General features: G+C 43.0%; 2 protein-coding genes across 2 annotated transcripts in view; one reads left to right on the forward strand and one right to left on the reverse strand.

The window, feature by feature from the left end:
• Positions 1–23,265, forward strand: part of KMT2C (lysine methyltransferase 2C) — a 170,650-nt gene extending 147,385 nt beyond the window's left edge. The window contains exons 41-59 of the mRNA XM_048510499.1: positions 698–930; positions 2,411–4,108; positions 6,083–6,295; positions 8,175–8,339; positions 10,315–10,501; positions 11,505–11,652; positions 12,679–12,857; positions 12,954–13,090; positions 14,224–14,467; positions 14,803–14,942; positions 15,390–15,497; positions 16,189–17,305; positions 17,867–18,003; positions 19,022–19,164; positions 19,425–19,593; positions 19,763–19,879; positions 19,976–20,049; positions 20,385–20,493; positions 21,313–23,265. Of these exons, the coding sequence (XP_048366456.1) occupies positions 698–930; positions 2,411–4,108; positions 6,083–6,295; positions 8,175–8,339; positions 10,315–10,501; positions 11,505–11,652; positions 12,679–12,857; positions 12,954–13,090; positions 14,224–14,467; positions 14,803–14,942; positions 15,390–15,497; positions 16,189–17,305; positions 17,867–18,003; positions 19,022–19,164; positions 19,425–19,593; positions 19,763–19,879; positions 19,976–20,049; positions 20,385–20,493; positions 21,313–21,405 (5,411 nt within the window). The 3' untranslated portion in view covers positions 21,406–23,265. The remainder of the gene's footprint in view (positions 1–697; positions 931–2,410; positions 4,109–6,082; positions 6,296–8,174; positions 8,340–10,314; positions 10,502–11,504; positions 11,653–12,678; positions 12,858–12,953; positions 13,091–14,223; positions 14,468–14,802; positions 14,943–15,389; positions 15,498–16,188; positions 17,306–17,866; positions 18,004–19,021; positions 19,165–19,424; positions 19,594–19,762; positions 19,880–19,975; positions 20,050–20,384; positions 20,494–21,312) is intronic.
• A 2,243-nt stretch (positions 23,266–25,508) lies between these two features.
• The window catches only part of GALNT11 (polypeptide N-acetylgalactosaminyltransferase 11), a 41,043-nt gene continuing 38,827 nt past the window's right edge, over positions 25,509–27,724 (reverse strand). The window contains exon 12 of the mRNA XM_048510348.1: positions 25,509–26,344. Coding sequence (XP_048366305.1) covers positions 26,213–26,344 — 132 coding nt within the window. The 3' untranslated portion in view covers positions 25,509–26,212. The remainder of the gene's footprint in view (positions 26,345–27,724) is intronic.

Here is a 27,724-nt window from a genome sequence, read left to right on the forward strand (position 1 = left end):
TTTGTGTTTCTCCAGACAAGATCAAAAAGTCGTCATAGCTTTTATTTTATGGAGTTGTCCAGTTGTGGTAAAAATGTGGAGCAAATTGTTGAGAAAATATTTTTTATTATTTCATTTAGATCCATTACTTTTCCTTTCAATTTGAACTAATGAAATAAGGTGATTATCAGCAGTTACTTACAGAACTACTGATAGAATTTTAATGTAAAATTGTAACGATAGAAAAGTGGTAAAAGTGAAATAACAATTCAAAACTGGACTCGTTTTACTAGTCATTTGCAAAATGCAGCTTTCACTTCCATATCTTAAGCATTCAGTTAATTACACATACAGTTTTTCCTGTAGCAAAGCAAAAAAGGCTTGTGTAGCTTAGTCACAGTTTCAAAATGATGGCACTGATCCTTGATCAAGCTAAAGAAAAGGGTGAGGTTACTAGTATGATCTTATATAAGAGATTTTGTGCATATATAATGAACAGTGTTCTACATTTCTCTTTTCAGTTTTTTAATTTTAAGTCTGTAGCAAAAACAAGCAAATGATAATGCTATGAGAGTCCTTGGAAAATGAGGCTGTTTGGAAACTTTGAATGATGTGTATCTAAGACCCCTGGTACAAAATGGCTGCACAACTGAGAAAGAAAACTTTTTAAACAATTTAAATCCTTTAAAAAATATTGTTTTATATTTGTCCACCTCAGATGATTCACACAGAAAGCAATATGAAGAATGGCTGCAAGAAACACAGCAACTGCTTCAAATGCAGCAGAAATTCCTTGAAGACCAAATTGGAGCACACAGGAAATCAAAAAAAGCGCTTTCTGCAAAGCAGCGTACTGCAAAAAAAGCTGGCCGAGAATTTCCTGAGGAAGATGCAGAGCAGCTTAAGCATATTACGGAGCAGCAGAGTATGGTTCAAAAGCAGCTGGAACAGGTAATGGGGGTGGGTTTGGCAGAAAGCAGGTGAACTCTATTGTTCCTAAATAGATTGTGTTACAACAGCAGTGATTTTTTTAAATGATAGAAGTGGTGGTAAAGGAAGCAGTACACCCGGGTATAGGATTCAGACTACTGTGTAAAGACATTGGGCATTCTTGCATATCTTGTATGCCACAAACAACAAAGATTTATATGTCATAGAAACTAATATTCTCCAGCTTTTGAGCTGGGCAAAGGGCTAAAGTAGACTTTAGTGTTTATACCCAAATATTTTGATTAAATATCTTTTCCTGTTTTTTTTTCATATTTCTGCAACTTGACGAATAGAAAGCAGTGCCCCTATGACAGTGGTGGCGAACCTATGGCATGAGTGCCAGAAGTGGCACTCAGAGCCCTCTCTGTGGGCATGGGCAAACAGAGTCGCCCCCACCACCCCACACACACATATCTAGGCTGGCCTGGCCCGCTGGGCTCGATTATTAGAATTAAACCTAACACCTAGTTTTGGGAAAGCAGTGTAGGTAACCCTGTTAAGCACTGTTAAACCCCACTGATTTTCATGTGAAGAACTAAAGCACGATCCTTTACCAGGGAGTAAGCTCGGCAATGGGGCTTGCTTCTGAGCAGGGGTCCCCAAACTACGGCCCGGGGGCCAAATCAGGCCCCCGGAAGACATTTATCCGGCCCACTGGGCAGAAGCGGATCTCCCCCTTCTCTATCTCCTTTTCCCCAGGTTTACAAACAGCATTAAGCGCGGGCGACTTGCTGCTCATTCCAAGCGGCCGGAGGGGACCATACCAATGCAGCAAGGGGGGAGAGAGAGAAAGGCGGAAGAGCTGCCTTTCTCCTCCTCCCCCCCTTGTCGCATGGTCCCCTCCGGCCGCTTAGAATGAGCGAGTAAGCCCAGCGTGAGGCTGTTTGTAAACCCGGGGGTCAGGGTGTCAAACTCCAGGCGGCCCCTGGAGCTTGGCACCCCGACCCCCAGGTTTACAAACAGCCTCAAGCGTGGGCGACTCGCTGCTCATTCCAAGCGGCCGGAGGGGACCGTACCAATGCGGCAAAGGGGGGAGAGAGAAAGGCGGAGCTTCAGGGCCGGATTGGAAGGGGACCGCGGGGTGGGGGGCTCGGCCAGGGGCGGGTCGAGGGCGGATGGATGCCCCCCCCCCGCGGGCGGCACTTGGTCCGGCCCCCAGCTGGGCTCTGGCCATGCGTGAACTGGCCCCCTGTTTAAAAAGTTTTGGGACCCCTGCTTCTGAGTAAACCCTCCAACTACCACCAAGCTTACTCCTGAGTAACGCACACCTCGGAGCCAACTGTTTTTTCTAAACTAAAACCTCAGTATTCAGGTTAAATTGCCGTATTGGCACTTTGCGATAAATAAGCGGGTTTTGGGTTGCAATTTGGGCACTCGGTCTCGAAAAGGTTTGCCATCACTGCCCTATGAAATATCCCTTAATGACAATTTTACATTGTAGATCCGAAAGCAACAAAAGGAACACACCGAACTCATTGAAGAATACCGAATAAAGCAGCAACAGGGTGGCATGGGCCCTCACGCCATGGTACCCGGCATGCCATCTCAGCCTCCAATGGTCCCGGGAGGATCACCACCAGCAATGGGTCAACAAAGCTTCCCAATGGTACCACAACAGCTTCAGCATCCACAGCATCCAGGCGGTGTTCCTGGGCAACCGAACCAACCTCGGATGCCCAGTTTGCCTGGTTGGCAACCTCCCAACACTGGCCCAACGCACATCCCCCACAATGCACCAAGACTGCAGCCTCCACTGACACAGTTGCCAGTGAATACTGTGACGCCCACTCCTGTCTCAGCTCCCAGTGCAAGTGTGCAGTCAGGGCCAGCACCTCATGTAGAGTTCGATGACAATAATCCATTCAGCGAAAGCTTCCAGGAGCGAGAACGAAAGGAGCGTTTGCGAGAACAGCAGGAAAGGCAGCGGATTCAGCTGATGCAAGAGGTGGATCGGCAAAGAGCTTTACAGCAGAGAATGGAAATGGAGCAACATGGCACGATGGGCTCAGCATTAAATGCTAGGCCTTCCTTGTCCCAAGCGCCGTTCTTCAATACTGACCTGCCGTGTGATTTCATGCAACCCCCACGGCCCCTTCAGCAGTCTCCACAGCAGCAGCAGAAAATGGGGCACATTTTGCAGCAAGGACCATCAAACTCTGCATCTGCCCCCAACTTTCTCCTATGTGGTGAGCAACAACCTGTGGGATCTTCCCCTTTTGGACCTGATCCACCCCTTGCTCCAGATGGCAGTCCCACTTTCCCTGCTGTTAAACAATCCCATGGAGGTATCTCTGGAGTCGGATTTAGTCAGTATCAAGTGAGACCTCAGTTTGCCCCTGGCTTGCCTGCTTCTTCTCCAGTAGCTGGTACTGGCTCCCCTTGTGGTCAGGACAGCACCCTGGCCCATGGAACCAACTGTCCTGGAGCAAGTCAGTCTCTCATTCAGCTCTATTCTGATATCATCCCAGAGGAGAAAGGCAAAAAGAAAAGAACGAGGAAAAAGAAAAAAGAGGATGATGCTGAATCAATAAATACCCCATCAACACCACACTCAGATACAGCAGGGCCGCCAGTGCCAGTTGTTTCAGATTCCATCTCCACCCTGACAGTTAGCACGCCTGGTGAACTTTCACGCCATCCAGGGGAGGTGGAGGCAGAAGAGCTGCCAGGTTCATCACCTCCAATTGCTGCCAAGAGCCAGTCTTCCTTAGAACTGAAAGGTCAGCTCTCCAGTAGTGATTTGCCACAAAACAAATTGCCTGAGCAATCAGGTATAAAGCCAGAAAGAGACAAGGTCAAGACTGATGCTTCTGGGAGCACTCAGGAAATTAGACAGGAAAAGACAGAAGCTGATCAGTGCCCTGGTCAAGCTGAGCCTAAGATAGAGAATCAAAGTGGCATTAAAGTAGAAGAGGATAAAGCTTCAGCTCAGCCTGCCCCTTCTTCCGAGGGTCAGGCGCAACCCACCAGCATCCCAGCAGCAAAAGGGGAATCGGGGAACGAACTCCTCAAACACTTGCTGAAGAACAAAAAATCTGCCACTCTTCTCAATTCGAAATCAAAAAGCAGCTTCCCGTCAGAAGAGAGTACTGAGGAGAACAAATTCATGGAAAAACATGACCCAGTTGAAGGCAGCATGGTAAGCACATTATTTTTTATTAACATCCAGACTCTCTCAGCATTGAACATTTTTAACAGCATAATGACCAATGTATTGTGTTGATTCTTTATTAAATGACTGATGTCTAAGAGAAATTTCTCCTCTTTCAAAAAATCTGAGGATGTCAGCTGTGCTCCAGATGGAGTAAGAAGGGCTTTGACATCCTTCAGGGCTCACCACTTGAAGCCGGAAGTAAAGAAGCGTGACAGGCCCATACGAAAAAGCGTGACCCTGAGCCTATGAGCCCCTTGGCAAACTCATGTAGGGTTTGAATACATCGTTCCAGCAGCTGATCCTCTCTTGCTGGAGGAGCCACTTCTTTCCTTCTCCTAGCCATTCTACTTAGGTTTTATTACAATTTCAAATTCTGCTGTGCCTGTATAACTTGGGATTGACTAAAATTAAGTGAAACATATTGGGGCCGGGGAAGATAAATGTATAAATGGGTTAGATCTACACTAAATTTTCCATCAGTAGAATGGAACTTTCTTGCCTTGCTCCTTGCAGCCCACTTACCTTCACAAAAAGCTACGTCTGGGGGACAGACATGGGGAGCCACAGCGGGGAGGAGTAAACAGTGACAATTGACTCTAGTCTCGATCCAACCCTGTGTTTTTATTTTGCCACTTTGTTATCACACACTATTGTTTAGGCTGACGGAAACAAGATAATTGTCTGATTAAATCAGATTATGGTCTCTCTCATCCAGAGTTCTGTTGGCAACAGATGCCTCTGGAAACTTACAACAAAACAATACAGATGATGGCCATCACCTGTGGTGTGCTAGGAATCTGATACACTGCCACTAAATATGGAGGTTCTGTTCAGTTATCCAGGCCTCCCACCATCTGCCAGTGCAGCTTTTTTTAGCAATGGCGAAATATGTATTGTTGAAGACTTTCACGGCCAAAATCAGTGCACTGTTGTAGGTTCTCCAGGCTGTGTGGCTGTGGTCTGGTAGTTTTTGCTCCTGGCGTTTTGCCTGCATCTATTGGTATCATTTTTAGAAGCATGTCATGGTGACATGTGTTTCTTTCTGTGGCACAGAGAAATGGTGAAATATGGTCTGGAGCAGCAGTACCAGGCAGTAACCTTGCTGTTGATTCTGCCCTAGTTAAAGTTCCCAGATAGTATTCAAAAGATGTCATGTAGTTAATTGAATCTGGATGTGATCAAAACATGGATAACTGGGCAAATCTTTCTGATTCAAGAAGTGGGATACAGCTGGCAAAAAAAAAACCCTGAATAGTTTTAAGAACACTACACAGCACACATGAGACCGGAATGTTCCTCTGCAGCACCACTTGTAATAAAGGTTTCATGTGGAGTGAGGCTGTCTTCTCAGTTCAGTGCACTCTTTAGTTGTGCTTGAACAATCATGTAATGAAAGGAGCACCAGTCTTTGCTGACCTCTGTGACTTCACTGACATTTTGAGAAATGAATGATAGTCATAAAACCTTTGCATATTGAGTCATGGACCCCCAAAGCATTTCTCCACATAAGAAAGTCTTCATCCATTTTTTCTTCTGTAGTCTTTTGCTGGCTTGGGCAGGAAGTTTATCACCAGAGGTGAAGATTTGTTTGAGGAGCCTGTGACCATTCATGGGGGTGAAGGAGAAGCCCCTTCTGCAAGGGCAGCTTCAGAAACTCCCCCCCCTCCCCCCAAGATCTATTCGTAAATTGCAACTTCAGGCTGAGAAACAGCCTGATGGGCAAAGAGAATGGAAAGAGGAAGGAAAGTTGGGATTGGCTCTTCATGGTCACATTGTTTCTTCCACCTTGGGATGTACTATTGTAATGACTCCTGCAGCATGAAAAGAGAAACACGGGTTTGTTGTAGGTACACAGGAGTGCTTTGGTAAGAATGGCGTGTTCCAAAAACTATAAAAACAAAACGTAAGTCATATATATCTTAATATAGCTTATACCTTTTATCTTCCTTTCCCCATCAGCAATCATTAGGAAACCCTTTGCAGGGCACACTGGGATGTAGTAACAGCCAGCTTCAGAGAGCAGATTTAGGGCATGAAATGAAAAAGCAGCGAAACAAACGAACACAGAGGGCAGGTGAGAAGACAGCACCTCGATCTAAGAAGAGAAAGAAAGAGGAAGAAGAAAAACAGGCTATTTACCCCAATGCTGACATGTTTATGCAGTTAAAACAGGTGAGCACTGAAGGGGGAAAGGACACCTCATCAGAGGTTAAGAGAGAAAAAATTCACCTCCATATTGGTCTAAAATGGGCTGGATGCCACAGACTCTTCTTCTAGTGGCAGAAATTCTTGTATTAAAGAAAGGCTCCTTTGTTATCTTAAGCACTTAAGTCTGTACTGTGGGACGGAGGGCAAGAGCGTTTAACTGGGATTGATCACTTGTCTATATTAGGAAAGTCCTGGGTGGAAACTCTCAGATGAGCAGGTAGTTGTAGAATTAAAATTGATTTTATTAAAGAATAAAAATAATAAAACCTCAGATTTTGCACTGGGCTCCATTTTCCCTAGCTACCCCTCTGCCTGGAGGGGAGAGAGAAGGGACTGCCGGCTGCCAGCTGGGGAGCCCAGCCGGTGGGGGGGGCAGGTCATAGGAGTCTGCCATCCCTTGCCTCGTAGAGCTGCTTTTTATAAGCACTGAGGCCATGGGCGTGGCTTGGTGAGGTGTGGCCACAACCCCAGGGGTGGGTGGGGGCGTGGCCTCGCCCCCGAACCCCCCCATAAAAAATCTATACCTACGTCACTGGGTGAAAGTGACTAGTCTTTGAAGAGAAAAACAACTAGTGTTTCCAGGAGCAAAAGAAAGCCATGCACAAGCGCGCGCGCGCGCGCGTGTGTGTGCACTGATCCAGAACACACACACACACACACAGATCAATATTTATATCCCAAAATGGGTCCTGAGGCAACATAATTGTTCGCTTTTCTGTAATTTGAATGAAAAGATAGGAGAGGCTTGATCAGGACCCACGAGAATACCTGTGCTGTTCTCCAGAACACTGATGGTCTACACAGAGTGTGATTAAATTATCTTCGGGTGAAACAGTGGAGATTAGTTGGCCCCGTTATCCAGCCAGGCACATCGTAGAGCCAGGGGAAAAGTTCAGTGGACAATGGCCTTCCTGACTAAGCTTGACACACAATGGATCCCAAAACTCTCGTGGGAGGCATCCAATTTGTGCGGAGTCGTGTCTTGCTCTTATGCTAGTCTTTTGCCATCGTGGCAACCTGTGGTGGGAGGAGGGGTCCAATTTGTGCCAGGGGAAGACACGTGTTGTACAAGATGGGCACATCCCCTACAACAGTTTGTGTTTTCAGCACATTTGGTTACTTAAGGCAGATTAAAAGATATGTGCATAACACTCTCTGGCTGGGATAATTTCTGCAGAGGTTATCTGCCCTGGGTTCAGTTTTTTGGGAAGCTGTTGAATTTCTGTACTTGTTGGGAGTGCCAGGGAAAGAAAGCAGCCCTGATCCTTGGGGCTAGGAAAGAAAGAAGATGGGCAGAGGCAGCCATGGCAAAGAGAGCTAAACGAAAGACCTTCTGTTGGCAAGAAAGGGTCTGGCTGGCAAAAGGGCAGCAAGATTAAAAAGTGGGGGGGAAAAGAGTAACAGCAACCACTTTTAATGCTGAAGTTGGCAGAGGAACTGCTGCAAATTCCAAATTATTATAAACCAATCAAATGTTGACTTTTTGATATTCACAGTTAATCTCTAATAAGAAAGCCATTTGGTTTCCTGTTAATATAACATCTGTTATTAAGAGAAGTTTATATAACAGTGGCACTGTTTGACATTTGGAGACCCAGGGTCCTTGGTTGGGAATTCAGCTGCATTGGTAGAGGCTGAAGCAGACAGACTTTGGCATATGCCTGAAGTGTTTTAACTAGGGTCACAATTGAAGTACTACAGGACTCCTTGAGCACCACTGTATAAGTGGGGAAAACCGGGCTTCTAATGATAACCATCAGTCTAGTGTAATTGAGTGGAATTCACAGCTAGTTCGTGATGATTTTTGTCACTTTGAATCATAATTGCTCATCTTTTCCTACAGCAACTCTCTTTGTTGCCTCTAATGGAGCCAATAATCGGCGTGAGTTTTGCCCACTTTCTGCCATATGGCAGTGGCCATCTGAATAGTGGAAGTCACCTTATGGGAAGCTTTGGTAGCGCTACACTTGATGGAGTATCAGATTACTATTCTCAACTAATTTACAAGGTACTTTTTTCCTGTATTAAGATTTTGCAAAAATTCTGTAAGAAACACAGCTGGTGATTGACATGGCCCTGATGTATCTAACAAGATTATTTTGTTGCCCTGCTGTCATCAGTTTTTGTGCTTATTGGAACCAGAAATATTAGAGCATATTGTTTTATGCCCTGCCTTTCTCCCCAGTGGGGATCCAAAATGGCTTAGATCATTTTCCTCTCCTCCAGTGTATCCTCACAACAACCCTGTGAAGTAGGTTAGACTGAGAATTACTGATCCAAGATAATGAAGGAAATTTCTATGGCAGAGCAAGGATTCAGCCCCGAGACTCCCAGGTCATAGGTTGACATTCGAACCACTAGACCACACTGGCTCTTACAGGCATTATTCATAGGGTGGTGAAAATTTTACTCCATTTTCAAACCAATATAGCATCATAAATTGTTGTCATAGCCTTCACAGTGGAGGAAAAGGAAATCTTATTACAAAGCAAGATAATTTCAAGCAGAAAAGGATTGCTTTTTTCCTGAACTGGCATTAGGCAGCCTGTCACTGGCAGGGTTTTTTAAAAAATTGTCTATTAAAAGATCTTGCAGACCCCAGTTTGAATTCCTTCAGTATAAAATTGTGCTGAACCTGTTATGACTATATTTTGCCACTTCAGCACTTTGCAGCAATTGAAGCTCAGGCCAGCAACTAGTTTTTTTACAGAATTGGGAGTGGCAGATCAAGTTCTTGTGTTTCTCCTCTAGAGTAGCTTTCTGCCAGTCCCACGGCACACTGGCGCTGTTTAACCAGATATACCCTTTAACTCTAAGATGGGAAATTGGTCCGATTTGACCAAGAGGTCACTGATTACTGCCTCATTTAGTAAAACTTTTGAGCCCTGTGGGGATAGGGTGGGACACAAAGCCAATAAATAAATAAGCATTTCCTTTTGCATTCATGAATACAGACTATGTACTCAGGCCTGAAAGACATAATGTGATGTTGTCATTGTTTGGGGACAGAGGCCTGTGTTCAGTTTTTTTCCTCTCGTTCTGCCATTGCCTCTTTCTAAACAAGATGTTAGAGGTTTTACAGCAGTACCTGGAGAAAGCTAAATGAGTGGCCAAAAGTGAGAACAGCAGTGGCGCAAGGAAAGATGCATATGACATCTCTGGGGCTGAGTAATGTTCCCCACCCCAGTGCCATGTCGGTGCTAAGGGAGAAATGGCTCCCCTTGCTCTCACATACATGCTCACCTGTACATAGCTATACACATCCCTCACTTGATATAGAACAAGGGTGTCAAACATGTGGCCTGGGTGCCGATTCAGCCCCTTAAGAGGGCTTATTAGCGCCGCTGCCCCCCCCCCCGCCCCCCGTGAGCCTGGCTTGCCAGGCCAGAGAGGGAGCAAGGGGGGAATTGCCTCAGCTGGCTCATGGGCCTGATAAGCCCTCTCAAACTGAGATAACCGCCCCCCTGTGCCAGTGTGGGCTGGGGAACCTACTGGGAATTCATCAGCTGAGACAGTCAAACACACACACACTCCGCCCTGGCTTGACCAAGTCACATTTATGTTATATCTGGCCCTCGTAACAAATGAGTTTGACACATCTGGCATAGAATACACTGCAGAGCCTTATTGGTTCTTATCTGATGAAAGGTTTTCTTTCAGTGGAAATGTTGATTTATCAAGGATTTACCAATTAACTTCCAAGTCCAAAATCGAATGTTGTTTCTTTTGTGACTTGGCGTGCAGTGTTTTGGTAGAACAGTTGTTGCATTGGGCTGTTGTGGGCTTTCCAGGCTGTGTGGCTGGCGACTAAGCCAGGAAAACCCACAACAGTCGGTTGATTTTTGGCCATGAAAGCCTTCGACAGTACATTAAGTTGTTGTGTTATTTGACAGTTTGAGAAAATAAATGTTATAGGTATTCTATCAGATCTGCATGATTTATAACTGTTTTTTGTAAGCGGATTACTTTTCCTGTTATTTCAGATAGGCTTGCTACAAACTAACTTGATGTCCTACCCTCTTCTGCAGCAAAACAACTTGAGCAATCCTCCTACCCCTCCAGCCTCCCTCCCTCCGACCCCTCCACCTGTGGCTTGCCAAAAAATGGTCAATGGATTTGCAACCACTGAGGAACTCGCTAGCAAGGCCGGAATGTTGGGGGGACATGATGGTAAGTCTCGGTGTTTGCCAAAGATGTTCACAATGAAATCTGGAATTACTTTACTATATGCTTGTAACTTACTTTAAATCAGAATGTTTTGCAATCTTCACAAAATTTATGGGAAGAATGCCAAGGCTTATGTGGCTACTCAGTTGTTGGCATAGTATTAAGAAATATCGATAGCTGCCGCCTGGTGTGGCAATTCCAAGCACTGAGATCCATTTGCAAATTTGGAAGTCATTACAGAAGTTCTTGGGCACGAGGGCTGAATGGCTTTGAGCCATAGGTACTGGTAGTGGTGACTTGAGTTAAGAAGAAGAGGAGGAGTTTGGATTTATGTCCCCCTTTCTTTTCTGTTGGGGACTCAAAGGGGTTTACAATCTTCTTTCCCTTCCCCCCTCACAACAAACACTCTGTGAGGTGGGTGGGGCTGAGAGAGCTCCGAAAAGCTGTGACTAGCCCATTTGGGGGGGGGGGGGTGCGGCTATGTTGGGAAAGGAGCTACAATAGCAATATACTTGCTATCAGAGGTATATCAATATAAATGCAATTTAAAGAGCTTTAACAATGCCCTTTATCTTGCAAGTACGGGTGTGATTAGATCTGTGCCTTTCAGAGGAATTGATGAGTAGAGTTAAGATAACCAGGAAAAGCTGCAGAGGCTGCAGAGGCAAGCTAGCTTCAGGGCAGGCAGAGAATGATTCCTCGCATGTAAACAGAAAAACACGAGGAAACCCTCTGCAAACCCACTGTGTAATGAAGAGCCCCGAGGTAAGTGTTCTGTGCATCCCACCACATTTTGATGAACATGTATAAGAATTCCATTGCTCGTGTCTCTAAATAGAGGGTTGTTAGTGTTTTTTTCTTTTTTAAAATGATTTTGTGTGATGGAGTTTCAGGGGATTTGGTTGTGAACTGACTACGCAAAAGAAACATGAATGGAAGTGATTTTTTCATATGTGTCATCAGATATGTTAAATTATTTATTTACCTTGTTTTTGCTGTCTTTCAGTTACCAAGGCTTTAGGATCGAAGCAGTTTCAGCTGCCTTTCAGACCTCCAGATGATCTGTTAGCCAGAGCAATGGCTCAGGGTCCAAAAAGTGTGGATGTTCCTGCATCCCTTCCAACTCCGCCTCATAACAATCATGAAGAATTAAGGTAAATGTTTTCGTCGAACTCCTTGGGTACCTGGTAGCCTAATTAGCCCCTTGGCGTGACTGAATTCTGCGAAGATTGTTTATAGTTACAAATGTCCAGTTGGGGTTCCTTCTTGTGCCAGTCACAAGCAAATGGTTTGACCTTTGAGATAACCCCTAATTCAAGCCAGAAACTTGTCAGGTTAGGAATTTCAGCTTTGTTTATGAAATATGTATTCAACAAGTGACCGTAAGGAAGTTACAGACAGCTTGCCAGTATTTTAGGTTGCGAGTATTTCTACTGTTGCTCATGGTAATATTTCTAGTGTCCAGATTCTTATTGGTCCTCTTAATGGCTAGACACTGACCTCATGTTTTCAAATCTCAATGGAATCCTCTGTAAGTACCTACTTGTTCCCCACTAGAATAGGGTTGTATGCTGTTCCTTTGAGCTAGGTTAACCAGCTGTCCTCTCTCTCAGTACAAAGCCCTGGATTTTAAAAATCCAAAATTGAGACATATAAGTCAGTGGGGAGAGTTGACCCTCTTCGGATGGCACCATTTCCACATACAAAATTTCACAGTTGGGATTTTAATTATCTGGTATTAATAGTATTTTGTAGTACCCTACAAGCATCTTCAAACAGCTGGATTGCAAAGGCAAAGGGGTGAATTTCTTATGGGAGGCATCACCATGATATACCTGTTGGCATCATGGCTTGCTTCTCTTCATTTATTTATATTTATTTTGTTAAATTTATATCCCACCCTTTCCCCATAGGGCTCAGGATGGGTTACAACATAAAAATTAATATATAAAACTATAAATACAACATTCCTATAAAAACAATTTTAAAATGATTAAATACAACATAAGCACCACTTTACGGTTAAAACTGATGGCAGAAAAAGCCCTTTCCCCATCCCCCCATAGCTATATAAAAAAGGCCAGTGGAATTGCAGTTTACCTCCTATTACTATCAAGCACAGCTCCCCGTCTCCTCATTGATCTTCGTTTCCCAAATTTCTGGGCTTCTTTCCTTCTCAGGGTTCAAGATCCTTGTGGTGACAGAGACACTCCTGACAGCTTCGTTCCCTCATCATCCCCTGAGAGTGTCATGGGCATGGAAATAAGTAGATATCCTGATCTGTCAGCTGTCAAGGAAGAGGCCCCAGAGCCGGTCCCGTCTCCTATCATTCCAATTCTACCCACCAGTTCTGGAAAGGGTAATGCTGATTTAAATCCTAAATGCACGTTCTGATTTTCTTTCCTTGTATTAGCATTTACTTCAAATGTTGCATTTTTTTCTCTTTTTCATTAAGGTTCAGAAGCAAAAAGGAATTTTATTAAAACAGAACCTTGCTCGGGGTTTTTTGGCTCTCAGCTTGGACCTTCCCCAAATGGTCCAAAATCTGGCCTTGTGTCTGTAGCAATTACTTTGCACCCCACAGCTGCAGAGGTAAGAAAGTGAAGTTCCAGCAAATCACATTGAGAATCACTCTGATGGCGATGTGCCAGTCTGATGTGACTTTGCCTAATGTATAGATGAATCATGAATCTAAAGGACAAAGTAAAAGAAGTAAATGTCCTTAAATTCCAGCTTGGAGCAAATCACATCTAACCTCTGATAATATTGTGTGCAATCTTTGGATGTGATGGCTACTCATCTTATGTTTGGAAATGACTTGCTTCGATAAGACAGTTATAAATGCTGATTTCAGTCAGTTTCATTTAATCATACTAAATTTTACCCATGAAAATTGCCCAGGTGAAAGACTAGGGAAAGACTAGGCAGGGGGAAATTTCACCCCAAAAAAATCATTGTAATCTTTTGCAATAACTTCTTCCCATGATGTGCAACTTTAACGCTAGTTTTTAAAAACAAGATTCTTTCAGAGGCGATCTTCACCAAGAATCATATAAGACAGTGGTGGCGAACCTTTGGCACTCCAGATGTTATGGACTACAATTCCCATCAGCCCCTGCCAGGAGTGCCAAAGGTTCGCCACCACGGATATAAGACAACAGGATGATGCTACATCCCACAGCCAATCAACTGTAGCTTTCTCTGAACGGGCATTTGTTTTTGTCCCTTTTTGCAAAACAGATGGCTGTATTCCAGGGAGAGACTTAGGGTTACAGAAAATAGATACATGCACCCCCGACTCACGCCCTGTTTGGCTGTAGCCCAGGGGTGTCAAACGTGCAGCCTTGAGCATGGACCTGGCCCTTTAAGAAGGCTTCTCAGGATCGCGAGCCAGCTGAAGCAGCTCCCCTGCCCCATCACTCTTACCAGGCCAGATCAGGAGTGTGTGTGTGTGGGGGGGGGGGGGGGGTTTGCCTCATCTTACTTTTGAACCTATGTCCCCCCCACTGTGCTGCGTGCTTGCCAGTCCTATACACCCTCCTTCCCAAGTGCTGTTCTGGGGCCAGCTGAGGCATCCACTGTCCCCGCCCCAGACGTGGCCCAACCAAATCACATGTCATTTCCAGCCCTCATAACAAATGAGTTCAACACCCCTGCTGTAGCCTGTTTATTTGTTTCTTAAAATTGGCTTGGCGTGTAGGTTTCATCTTTTCTTTCTTCTGTAGAATATTGGCAGTGTCGTAGCTGCATTTTCCAGCCTCCTGCATGTCAGAATTCCCAACAGTTATGAGATCAGCAGTGCCCCAGAGGTTCCTTCTTCCATGGGACTGATAAACCCCCACAGAGCAAATCCTGCCTTTGAATACAGACAACAGCTGCTGCTTCATGGTCCCCAGCCAGGCTCTCTCGGTTTCACAGGGCCTTATGGACTCAAACAGCCCAACATGCCATTTCCCGCAAGTGGCAACGGTAATTCAGCTGGTGCTATTAAAGGGATTTGGATCATTGCTTTTTCCCAACTTATATCTGGAAGATAATTTGAGTGTAGAGAATAACTGACTGTGCTTCACTTTTGTAATTAATTCAAAACATGTTCTAATGGGGGTGATGAGGCAAAATAGAGGTTATACCATTTCGGGCAGGAGGCACATTCTGTCATTCTAGTGTTGCCAGTCCCAAACGACTAAAATGTAAGAGGGTGTCATTCGGGGAAATATGGGCTTGAGGATAGAAAGTTCAAAGCAAATTCAAATGTCTTGATTAAAACTGCACTTCATTACAAATTTTGTTCCCACTGTCTTTAGGGTTGGCAGGCTATAAGGTTCACAGTCCCAGTGCTACAGAGTGTTCCGGTCCAAGGCTACAATGGTGTTCACACTGTAAAGTGGTAGTTCTGGGCAGTGGTGTGCGGAAGTCTTTCAAAGATCCATCTTTCCTAAATAAGGTACTGTAGCAAAAAGAATGGTTTTATTTTGCACATAGGGTTAAGATTATGTGTGTGCATGCATGCAGATTGTTTTAATTATTATACTCTGTGTAAATTATTGTTCTTTTTATTGCTTCTTGAAGGGCAAAGAATTCAACAGATTTCGCTTTCGCTAAAATGTAGTACTAGTGCAGTGAGTTTAGGGAAGCTTTTTTCCTTTTTTAAATTTTTTTATGATGCCATTGTTTTGTGTGTCAAGAAACAAATCAGTTGTGTTACTTTGCATTTATTTAAACAGTTAAGATCTAAGCATGACAAGGCCTTTCTGAGCATGATTTGGGCTCCAAATTATTAGACTAAGATGGAATCATATAAATAAAGGGGATTTTATTTTTTAAATGCTAGCTGATGTGAAATGTAGTTTCTAGAGCTGCATTTTTATGCTGTTTGGGTTTTCGTTTTCAGGATTCCAGAGAGAGGTCTGAGAGACTTGAGAAAGATGTTGTCTTTTGTAGCAATAACTGCTTTGTTCTTTATTCAGCATCCATGCAAGCAAAAAATTCAGAGAGCAAGGTAAGTTTACAAGCACGTTATACCCGGGCCTTCCTGAAATTGCTGCTTTAACGAAACACACATTAAAATTTCATTCAAAATATCCACATTGATGTGGCTAGTCATGTGGTTTACTTTTCAGAATTCTGTAGGATTAAATAACAGAGGTGAACTACTTTAATTCACCTTATTTTCTGCAAGTTTTGTCCTTTAGTTCTCTCTTAATATAAATGTATAGAGTTAATGTAGGTGAATTTTACTGGGATCTTGTCCAAATTTTTCAGCTCTTTTTCAGGGCATCTACCAGGAGTTTCTCCTAGTCAGGCCTCACAGAAGTAAGTGCGGATGCATAAATACCCCACTCTGTACACATACACAGTTGTTCTCTTCAGTGTTTCACTGCAGAGGTTTAATACCAGTCCTTGTAAACTGCCGATTCTCGAGGCTCTTCTTTCCAGAAACAATTTACTACTCCATTTTAATATGGTGTTTAAAGTCCTCTGTCTGAATTCATGGATTAGAAAAGTAATTTAGTTTTCATTGAGAAGGTTGATGCTGTCTAATGAGGAACACTTATGTAGTATAAGGACTGATATTAATAAATTAAGCTAAGAATTTCCAGTTTCCCAATGGTAGCTTTTCTCCCTTTATAATACTGCATGAATGTATGTTTCTTAAGTTGTGTGACATGCTTTCTTTTTTCCCCCTACAGGAATCAATTCCTTCTTTACCACAGTTCCCCATGAAGGAGGCACCCCCCAAAGTTTACCATCAGTATAACAACAACATTTCCACACTGGATGTACATTGTCTCCCTCAAATCCAGGAAAGGTTTTCTCCACCATCATCTCCCCTGACCTTCCCTCTTGCTTTTGAAGCAGCCAGGGTGGAGCCAAAACCAGACGAGCTGAAGGTAACCGTGAAACTCAAACCCCGTTTGAGAACAATACCCAATGGTTTTGATGACTGTCGACCATTCAGTAAGAAATGGAAAGGAATGAAGTGGAAGAAATGGAACATCCAGATTGTGATTCCTAAAGGGACCTTCAGGCCTCCTTGTGATGAGGAGATAGATGAGTTCCTCAGGAGACTGGGCACAACCATTAAACCTGATCCGGTGCCTAAAGACTACCGAAAGTGTTGTTTCTGTCATGAAGAGGGTGATGGGTTAACAGATGGACCAGCAAGACTTCTTAACCTTGACCTAGACCTTTGGGTCCATTTGAATTGTGCACTTTGGTCTACTGAGGTCTATGAGACACAAGCTGGTGCCTTAATAAATGTGGAACTTGCCCTGAGAAGGGGCTTGCAAATGAAATGCACGTTCTGCCACAAGATGGGCGCCACCAGCGGCTGTCACAGGTTAAGGTGCACCAATATTTATCACTTTACCTGTGCCATTAAAGCACAATGCATGTTTTTCAAAGACAAAACCATGCTTTGCCCCATGCACAAACCAAAGGGAGCTCATGAGCAAGAACTCAGTTATTTTGCAGTCTTCAGGCGGGTCTATATCCAGCGTGATGAAGTCCGCCAGATTGCCAGCATCGTACAGCGGGGGGACCGAGAGCACACCTTCCGAGTGGGGAGCCTTATCTTCCACACCATTGGCCAGCTGTTGCCTCACCAGATGCAGGCCTTCCACTCCTCAAAGGTTCTCTACCCTGTGGGCTACGAGGCCAGCCGGTTATATTGGAGTACACGGTATGCCAACCGCAGGTGTCGCTACCTGTGTTCTATTGAAGAAAAGGAGGGCCTTCCCTTTTTTGTGATTAGGATTACTGAGCAAGGCCATGAAGATGTGGTTCTTACTGACTCAACCCCAAAAGGTAACACATGAATCTCTGATTTCCTTCTCTGTCACCTTCTTGTCACATTTATTCTTTACTTCCATATGGTATTCTTGGGTAACTTGGTGGTTGTTTTATGTTGGGTTAGGCTAAATTAATATGAAAACATTTTATGTGATTCACTTCATTCCACTGAGTCAGTTAAGTACCTGCAATTATTAGCTGACCACTGACCTCTCTATTGCCTCTTGCAGTTTCCTAGCAAAGGCAGGCAAAATTGGGGAAGGCCATCACACAAAACACATTTCTACAATATATCACTTGTAGCAAACTGTGAATGTCCACAATCACTATCCCTTGTGATGACTTCAGACTGTTTCCCAATACAGCACACAGCACATTGCTGCAGCATAGAGCAAAATATATGCCTGTGATCCAGTGTAAAGAATTTATTGTGAGAGAAATGCACCATCTTCCTCCCCCAAGTTCTAGAGGACATCTTCATGCTACATCCATAGTACCCATGTCCTTCAGGTGGTATAAACACAGAGTCCTAGACTTCTTCTGTTCTTTTTTCCCCCTGTGTATGTGTGCATGCAGGTGTTTGGGATAAAATCCTGGATCCTGTTGTTGCTGTGCGGAAGAGTTCTGAAATGCTTCAGCTTTTCCCTGCATATCTGAAGGGCGAAGACCTCTTTGGTTTGACTGTCTCTGCAGTGGCAAGAATAGCAGAATCTGTGAGTGGCTTTCCTCAAATCGGCTCTTGATCTGTTCTTGCTTAATACTGATGTTTGACAGTGACCTAAAACTGGTATTATAACAGTAGAGTCTTTATGGCATCATAAAGACTAAGAAAGCTTTAATGAGCCGGAGCCCATTTCATCAAATGCATGAATTGCTATGCTTGGTTGTCTAAGATTTATGCCCAGATCTAACAAACATCCCAAGACAAAGTATGTTGCATGACCTTGCGCAGCGTAGATGTAAAGCAGATCCAGTTAAAGGAGTATTTAAATTAGGGGATTCACTGCTAGTGAACAGTAATGATGACCACATGAATAGGTGGCTTTGAATGGGCACTGGGACAGATTCATGGATGGGTAGCTCGATCAGTAGCTACTGGCCATGGCGACTAAGGGGGAGTCTGTAAACATCTGAATACCCGTGGTCTGAGCCAACATCAGAGGAATGCTTTGGACTTTGTACCCTATTTGTTGGCAATCTGGGGCATCTGGGAGGCCATTGCGCAAAACAGGATAGACTAATGTGATGGCAAAAGATTTTCTTACAGTAACTGCCTTGAATCCTGGTGCCATATGTCTATAGTTCCTGTTTCCCTGTCATGCAGAAGGCAGGTATACCTTTTTCCTAAGCTGTAGATTCCCTTTTTGAGGGAGGTTTCAAAAAACTTAAGAAAGGAAATACAAGTTAGATATGGGGAGGTATCGCCTCCCTGCCAGGGAATATGAGAATGCATATGTGGTGGAGTAGACAAGAGGGTATCATCTGTGCACAGTATCATGCAAAGAATGGTGATAAGTCTTGTGAGCAGGATCTGAAAAGGCAGCTGTGGGGACCTGCTTGTAAAGGAAAATCAGCAAGGAAAATGGGAGGTTTGCAAAGTGCTTGGGTTGCCTGCTTGTAGCAAAGCCGCAGCTGTGCTCATTAACTACACTGCTGAAACCACCACTGGCCATTTCTTTGGCTCTTTCTTCGGCATCCACGCTGACATGTAAACCCTTGGTGTATTTTCAGCTTCCCGGGGTTGAGGCTTGTGAGAATTACACCTTCCGGTATGGCCGAAATCCACTCATGGAACTCCCGCTTGCCATCAACCCCACCGGCTGTGCCCGCTCTGAGCCGAAAATGAGTACCCATGTCAAGAGGTTTGTGTTAAGGTATTTTCTTTTAAATTCACATAGTACAGCCCAGGGTTTATAGGCTGCGTAGGATATTTGTGCTTCTGTGTGCTGCTTACAAACCCTGCTGTTGTCGGCTGTGTATGTGCATGTCCAAGCCAGGGAAGCTGCTTTGTCGTCTCTGCTAGCTGGCTTTGAATGTCTGTCTGGAATTTTTTAAAATTCAAAACACACAACAATTCAGAGAGATCTTCAGTTTTCTTTGTATGTCTCTTCTGTTCTATGACCCACTCCTACAGGCCTCACACCTTGAATAGCACCAGCACTTCAAAGTCATTTCAGAGCACAGTTACCGGAGAACTGAATGCACCTTACAGTAAACAGTTTGTTCATTCAAAGTCCTCACAATACCGAAAAATGAAGACCGAATGGAAATCCAATGTGTATTTGGCACGTTCACGTATTCAGGTCAGTTACAATATCTGTGTCTGGATGGCATTAATTCTTGGGTTGTGGTAGTGCTGTTTTTCATCTAAATTTTCGTCCTAAACCAGTGTAGTGGTTCCTGTATACACTTTGGTATTTAGAAGGGGGTTTTGGGACCCGAGTTTGCTATAACTGTTCGCTGTCTTTACAGGGCCTGGGCTTATATGCTGCTAGGGACATTGAAAAGCACACCATGGTCATTGAATATATCGGAACTATCATCCGCAATGAGGTAGCCAACAGGAAAGAGAAGCTGTATGAATCTCAGGTAAGGCAGCGTGACTGCTGTTGCAAACATTCACATTGCCTAACAAAGATTTAGAGGGTGGTGGAGTGAAATCTTCTCTTTTTTTCCACCCTCTAGAATCGTGGGGTGTACATGTTCCGCATTGACAATGACCATGTCATTGATGCCACATTGACAGGAGGTCCTGCAAGGTGGGTGGCTCTATAGAAATGGTCATCTCATTCTTGGAGATGAGATACGTTCCTTTCGCTGCCTCTTTCCTGGGAGGGTCTGCTGGATGCTTTCTTCAGTAACATCCTTTAGTTTCTGAGTGGGCTCATTCAATGTCCATACTTTCTCTGAAATATGAAGCTGGTGTATTAACTTGCTATAGTCTTGATTTTGCTGCTGTCTTGACAGATGTGTAGCTGTAAGCTGTTGATGTAGCCATTCTTGTTTAGAGTGCAGTGATTGAATGTCTGTTTAATAGTATAATCAATTTACAGTAGTCCACAGTCAAATAAAATACTGATCCCCCCACGCATAGGTATATTAACCATTCCTGCGCACCAAACTGTGTGGCTGAGGTGGTAACCTTTGAAAGGGGACACAAGATTATCATCAGCTCCAGCAGGAGAATCCAGAAAGGAGAAGAGGTGAGATTTATATCTTCCTTTACAGAATATGTTCCATTTCTCCTTTCAGATCACTTTGTCAAAAGTGCAAGATGCACTGTCCACCAGCATTTTGTTTTAAAAGTCTACTGAGTTTCTGCACCAATTTCTGGTCAGTCGCAGCTCTTTCTCTCTGCTGCTTTCAGCGACTGCTACAGAAACTAGACCGTATGTGGGGCAGCAGTTGCAGATAATGGCTGGATGGAAGCCTGCTGAAAGTGTTGAGATTGTAAAGAAGTTACAATTTTTAGAGATTTGTTTACATAATTGTAATGAGAACCTGTATCTCAAAAAGTGTATGCTGAAGCACAAAGTTACATAGAATGCTGAAAATCTGAGGGTTGTACTACCTTTTTAGTATTATTTGTGTAGCCGCCCCCTCCCCCATTAGAAAGTCACCGTGAAGACGGTTCAAGTGGGTACTTACACATGTTTCTCTGCTTGAAACTTGATCCTCATGTGAGGATTCAGGTTTTTAAGTCTGCACATGGGTTTCAGGCCTGAGAAGAGGAATACAAGAGCTCTAGCTCCAATAATAAACTAGCTGGGGCTTGATCATTAAATTCCCCATGTATCACGTTGCAGGTCAAAACTGCCGTTCACCCTTGTACTGACTGGGGAGGTGGGCCATCATAACTGCAATGCTAATCTCTTCTTTCAGTAACATCAGCCTTTTTAAATCCGACACTGTGATGAAACGGAGGATGTGTTTATCCATACAGCTGCAAAGGTTGGTGGGTTTGGTGTTTGGCAAGGCCTAAAGCACTAACTCTTCCCCTGACGATTATCACTTTTTTCCAGCTCTGTTATGACTATAAGTTTGATTTTGAAGATGACCAGCACAAGATTCCATGTCACTGTGGAGCGGTAAACTGCCGAAAATGGATGAACTAGATGCATTCCTTGCTGTCTCAGAGGGTTGCTTGTCCCAAGGAAGAAGTGATGTTTGAGGGTGGGGGGGGGGGGGTTGTGAACACAAATCACTTTTGTAAATTACACTTCCTTCAACTTGCGTGTCAAGCAAGCGTCAGAAGCGGAAGCCGGCAGAAGGTGGCGTTGCCTGGCTGCCCAGGCACACGGAGGCGACACTGATCTCCAGACCGGTCCAGCACTTTTGACTTTATGAACTCACTAAGGAGAAATCATTGAACTTGGGCAGAAAAGCTACGGCTGACCTGCTGAAGGGCAGTGGGGCATCAATGAATGTAGACTGAAATCACCAGCGAAAGGGAGACGTCCAAAGTGCTGGCCACAGCCTTACTTATTAAAGGGGCAGGCCCTCTAAATGCAGAAAAAAAAATTAAAATAAAATAAACACCACTGAACAAGGAATGTACTGAAATGACTTCCTTAGGGATAGAGCTAAGGGAAAAAATAACTTGCACTAAAATACATTTAAAATACTTGATTCCATGAGTCAGTTTATTGTAGTTTTTGATTTCTGTAAAATAAGAGAAACTTTTTGTATTTATTATTGAAATAAGTGAATGAAGCTATTTTTAAAAGGAAAAGTTAGAAGCCAAGCTGCTGCTGTTACCTGCAGAACTAACAACCCTGTTACTTTGTACAAAAGTGTAAATATTTTAAGAAAAAAACATTACAGTATACAAAAAAAAATAGTAATTGACCAAATGCTACCAGGCTCTGCAGAAGTTCGGGTGCTTATTATAAGACTCTGATAGGGATGTTACAATATGATCTTCTGTATTATTAAACATGCCATTACAGATGTTATGGAATAACCAAAATCTCAATTTAAAGAGAGGTTTTACTTTATTTTTTTAATATTTAAAGCAGGCTCAATTGTGTTCTATTAATAAACTTTTTAAGTAACCCTTAAGAGTGGTAGAGAGCATGTATATTACAATTATGACTTTTGTAGATGTCTGAGGAAATTTAGACTGACTGATTTATTTTATCTGTATTATATTGTCACATCCCTATTTCTTAAATCAGGTTTTTTGTGCTTAGGATTTGTGATAACTGTGAATAACTGCTAAAACCACCCAAAATAGAGGCTGAACATTTTTTTTCCAGCAAAAAGTAGCGAAGATTAGATGGCCGTTCAGCTTACACTAAAATCATGTAATGAAAATAGAACTGTGTAGTGAGAACGTAAGTCTAATACAATAGCTGCCTTCTTTAAAAATAAAAACAAGGAAAAAATTAGGTGTAATTGTGTTTTCAGCTGCAGGACTCTGGCAGTAGGGTTTTGGAAAATGTAATTTAAAAATGTGTTTGTATGGATTGTTTTGTTTACATTTCTTTTTAAAAATAAACACTGTTTGTGTTTGTAGAAACCTAATCAACATTTTGAACCAGGTTAGTTTTTTATTTTGTACTTTAAATTCTGGTACTGACACTTCACAGTCTAAATATTAAAAAAAATGAAGTTTTTTTGTGTGCACAACTAAAGTGGACTGTAAAACTGTTGGTATATTCAGTGATACAGTTCTGAACTTGTAATGTATATGGCATGATGTATTTTTATCTTACAGAATAAATCAATTGTATATATTTTTCTCTTGATAAATAGCTGTATGAAATTGTTTCTTGAATATTTTTCTTCTCTTGTACAATATTCCAACATCCTACCAGTATTTGTCCTACAGGTTTTTTTCTGTTCTGTATAATAGTATCTAATGTTGGCAAAAATGAAATTTTTGAAGTATACAGAGTGTTATGGGCTTTGAAATTTGTGGAAACAGATTTAGAAGATCAGCATTTACAAATAAAATATTTTACATCTATAAAGCACCATGTTCCACATTTTCATTTGGGAGTGTTTATTCTTTGTGGCAGGATGTATCCTTCCATACTGTGCGACTTCCACAGAATATTTTAAGCAGGCTCAAGATTTCAGTACAGTTTTGCAGTATTATGCCAAGACAGAATCAATTTAGCACAGTTCCTGTTTTGTATAACAATTCCTTACCAAGAAGCGGTTTACTGAGATTATATTTTAATTGCTGAGAAAAAAGCAAAGTGGATTGGAGAAAACTGAATGATCCTCTATGATGGCAAAACTAACAGTCTCCCGTGCATTTCTTGGGAAATGCTTAGTCCAGCCATGGTTTCATGTATGACAGATGTAATCATAATGCACTACCTTAGCTTGTTCACAGTTTCCGCAGATACCCATCCATCCTCCATCTGCATAGTAACAATTGTGGTGGATTCTCAGATACACACACACCCCTTCCGGCTTTATCTCATGATAATTATGCCCTGGGAAGGATTCCTTTCATGTGACCACAGCCTTGCTAGTTGACCTGACGCACAGAAGCCACTTCCCTACCCAATTAAATGGAAAATATGTTTTATCATGCAGGGGTGCTGTTTTCATTTAAATGAAAAGGGCAGCTTATGCCTGCAACACCTCACATTCTGCAGTCAGGGATCTGGCTATTAGGAATGTTATCCATCCACAGGATCACTTGAGATACTTAGTACACACATACTACTACTTAGTTGACTGAATGATTTGGATCTTTATCTTGGTAGTGAGGTTTCAAAACCTAACTGTTCAAGTGAAACACAGAAACACAAATTAAGTAGGGATGTTGTCAATTAAGCAGGTTAGCTTAGTAGCCAACTATAACAGATGTGAATTTATCTTGGTATATGTTACTTTTGAGTATCACCAGCATGCTTTCTCCCAAGTAATCTGCAAAGTAGTGAATATAGCAAATTCTCAATGTGGCCAAAGCTGTGGATATTTAAAGTTGTATACTGGGGCCTTAGACAGGCAAGATTTATTTGTCTACAAACTTAGAAAATGTCCCAGATTTTCAGAAAAATACAAATTTAAAAAATTGGCAGAAGGGTTAGCTTTCCCCACCCCAAAAGGGATAAAAAGAATACTGGTAGCTTTAAGAAAGGTATGCTGTCAGTGGCAGTTGCTAGGCAACAATATTACTAGACTTGGCTTTGGTCAGTAAAATTGGGCAGGGAGGGGGGCTTTCCGGGATTGCTTTAGCCTTTGGGAGAGGAGCCAGGCCTGGCAGCAATCACTAGGCAATTTGCTGTTGCCCAACCTGCATGATTCACCTGGGCCTGGCTTCTTGCTCAACAGCAGCCACAGGAGTGATGCAGTGGTTAGAGCTTCAAGCTAGTTACTGGGAGATTGAGGTCTGAATCACCAGTTTGCTGTGAAAGCTCATTAAGTAACTTTGGGCCATTCTCATGGTCTCAGCCTAACCTACCTCAGAGTTGTGAGTATAAAATGCCAAGTGATTGATATAAGCTACTTTAAACCTCCATTGCAGAGGACACAGCATATAACTGCAGTAAATAATACAGCTGAAGATGGGGAAGGCAGATAAACGGTTGGTTGGTGAATGAAGGAGAGATGGAAGTGGAGAGCACTTGGAGACCAAAACACCTTGTGAAAGGCCCTGTGACCTTTCTGTCATGTGCCCATGAAATAGGACTTGATGGATACAAGACCTACGATGATCACTGGAGACTTGCTACCCATACAACTGGCCCAGATTGGCCCTATGAAACTTGGCCAGACTTTGCCAGGGGAAGGAAGAGCAAAAGGTGAAGGCAGGAGGACAGGTAAAAGTATGTTATCTTGTGGAAATCTGGGAAGAACAGAAACATGTAAAGGGAGGAGGCTATGGGGTCTGCCAGGGAAGGAAAAGAGGAAATAGTGGGGGAGGGGGAAATAACTACCCCACCCAATAAGTCTTTGTGGGTCCCCTGCTGGTTCATTTCTAAAGTCAAGCACTTTTTAGAAAAGCAACATTGCAAACCATTTATAAAGCTTTTCTGATTCTGCCATGCATACTGTTCAGATTTTTGTAATCTATACTTTAGTCCTAAGGCAGAAGTGTATTTTTCTGACTTACGCCTTTACTGCCACCATCATCAGCGTTTTAGTTCTATTTCTGCAAACCTCCTGGCTTACAGGCTAAGGAGAACAGCTCACGATGCTACCAAATAAAGCATCACATTTCTTTTAAAATGTCACATCCAGACAGCACCACAAATAAACTGCAATAACTTTATTTTAAATACTGCAAGACAAAAAACCATTTTCATTATATAACGTTAATTTTAAAACTAAATTAAATATACAAATGATTTTCAGATAAAACATGATTGTTCCATACCAGCTAAAATAATTCAGCCATTAAAATGGAAAATGAACATGTCTAGTACCATGATACTTGTGCAAATATAGGAAGGACAGGATCATATTCTGCTTCAGACAACTGGATAAGATCATTAGTTAAATTTCCCACGGATTAATAAAAGGTAAAGATATCCCCTGTGCAAGCGCTGGGTCATTACTGACCCAAGGAGTGATGTACATCACAACGTTTACTAGGCAGGCTGTGTTTAGGGGCTGGTTTGCCATGGCCTTCCCCAGTCATCTACACTTTACCCCCAAGCAAGCTGGGTACTCATTTTACCAACTAATTAAATTACACCGTTTTACTTATTACTTAGCATTTTTCCATATGCAAAGGAACTCCAAGGAACAGTTTAATTGCACTTCTACTAGTGTAGAGGGAGTTGCCAATTGCTTTTGTCTCATCTGAACATTATAGCCAGCTGTGGGCTTTTCAGACTGCCATTAAAATAGTTTCTTTAAAATACTCTCTATCGGAAATAACAGTTCTAGGAGCGGAAACTTTCCAAATTCTCAGTTCAAATATCTGCTAGTGAGAAAACACACCTCTGTTGACTCTCAGCTTTCCAGACGCCATTGCTGAGGAAGAGAACCATCACAAATGGCCATGGTCACATACCCTTTGATGCTAAGGGGGTCGACAACCTTCATACATTGCCCAACAGACACCTGATAGAGTCGACTGTTTTTCTGGAGAGAAAAGAATATCAAGGAAGAGCTGAGCTAAAACAGTTGAGATAAAACAGTACAATGTCATTCTTATTACTGTGCCTGTAAAGAGATGATCTTACTAGGACTTTCAGCAGTTACTCAGATTCCAACGATATAAATTCTTATTTAGAAATCAGGAACTGAAGCTTCAGTTCATTAACCCACATCCAGTCAGTCACGATTGCCAGCACTGACCCCTGACTTCCAGAGCCTCCCTCCAAAAGTGACTTAGCTGAGTGCCACTTATAATCTGATGACACCTCAGCTCAAATCTCTGAACTACTTCACTAAGGCTACTCCATACAGATGTTAAATACCATGGGAGGCACCATCAGCCCCTCTGGTGGGACACCACCACCTTCTAGAACTGACAAAATTGACTAATGGCAAACAGTGCCACCCAGTCCCATTGTAACAAGTCACTACAGGATTCCCTGGCTCAATGGAACCTCAAATTGGGAATTGTTCCAGGAGAATTAACAGGGTAACATGGGCCCTGTTCAGCTCTGAGTGCAGATATAATCCACTAGGGCAGGGGTCCCCAACATGGTGCCTGTGGGCAGCATGGCACCCACTGACACCTTTTCTTGGGCCCACCAAGTGTTTCTGAGAAGCAGATGGGGCCAAATAGGGCTTCCGACTCACTACTGGAGATTTGACTGGCTTGCAGACTTTTGTAAATGTTGCTTTGGCAGCAGTTGCCAGCACAGCATGAGACTCTACTCTGTTACTGTATTAAGCTGTGGTGATCATTTTGTGGCTGCCCCTGCACCCGCCATTTTGTGGCCACTGTTTTGTTGCTGTACCCACAGCGTCGTGTCAAAATTCCAAATGTGCCCACGGGCAAAAAGGTTGAGCACCCCTGCGCTAAGGCAACTGAAGTGGTTTGTTACAAAACCTAGCTGGAAATCAAAATGAAGCAGATCTGACTAACCTATTTTGTCTCATAAAATGACCGCTCACATGTGATGAGTTATATTTAGCATTGGAATTCCAACCAGCCCTTAGGCCAGCTCCAGTTCATCAGAAAACGAAGGAGCTGATCTGGCTGTGGGAGTAGTCAGTGATGTGGTTGTCACCAGGATCTTTGCATGTAAAGAATTCTAAAGTCTCTGCCAGTTTGTTTAGAAAGCTACTAGAGAGGCAGTCAACCTACACATGGAACTGAAATGAGACCAGTTTTGTGTCAAATCTATGTCTGGACAAAATGTTTTCTTTCCTACATGGGTGTACCCTACTGGCTGGATATACTCATGCAATATTTACTGGAACTTAATTGGTAGCAATAGTCCATATCATGGATCACGTACCCTGAGAGCACAGTATATAGACTGTAATGAAGTTTTACAGACCATTTTA

Source organism: Sphaerodactylus townsendi, linkage group LG11, assembly GCF_021028975.2.
Source record: "Sphaerodactylus townsendi isolate TG3544 linkage group LG11, MPM_Stown_v2.3, whole genome shotgun sequence".
Classification (NCBI taxonomy): Eukaryota; Metazoa; Chordata; class Lepidosauria; order Squamata; family Sphaerodactylidae; genus Sphaerodactylus; species Sphaerodactylus townsendi.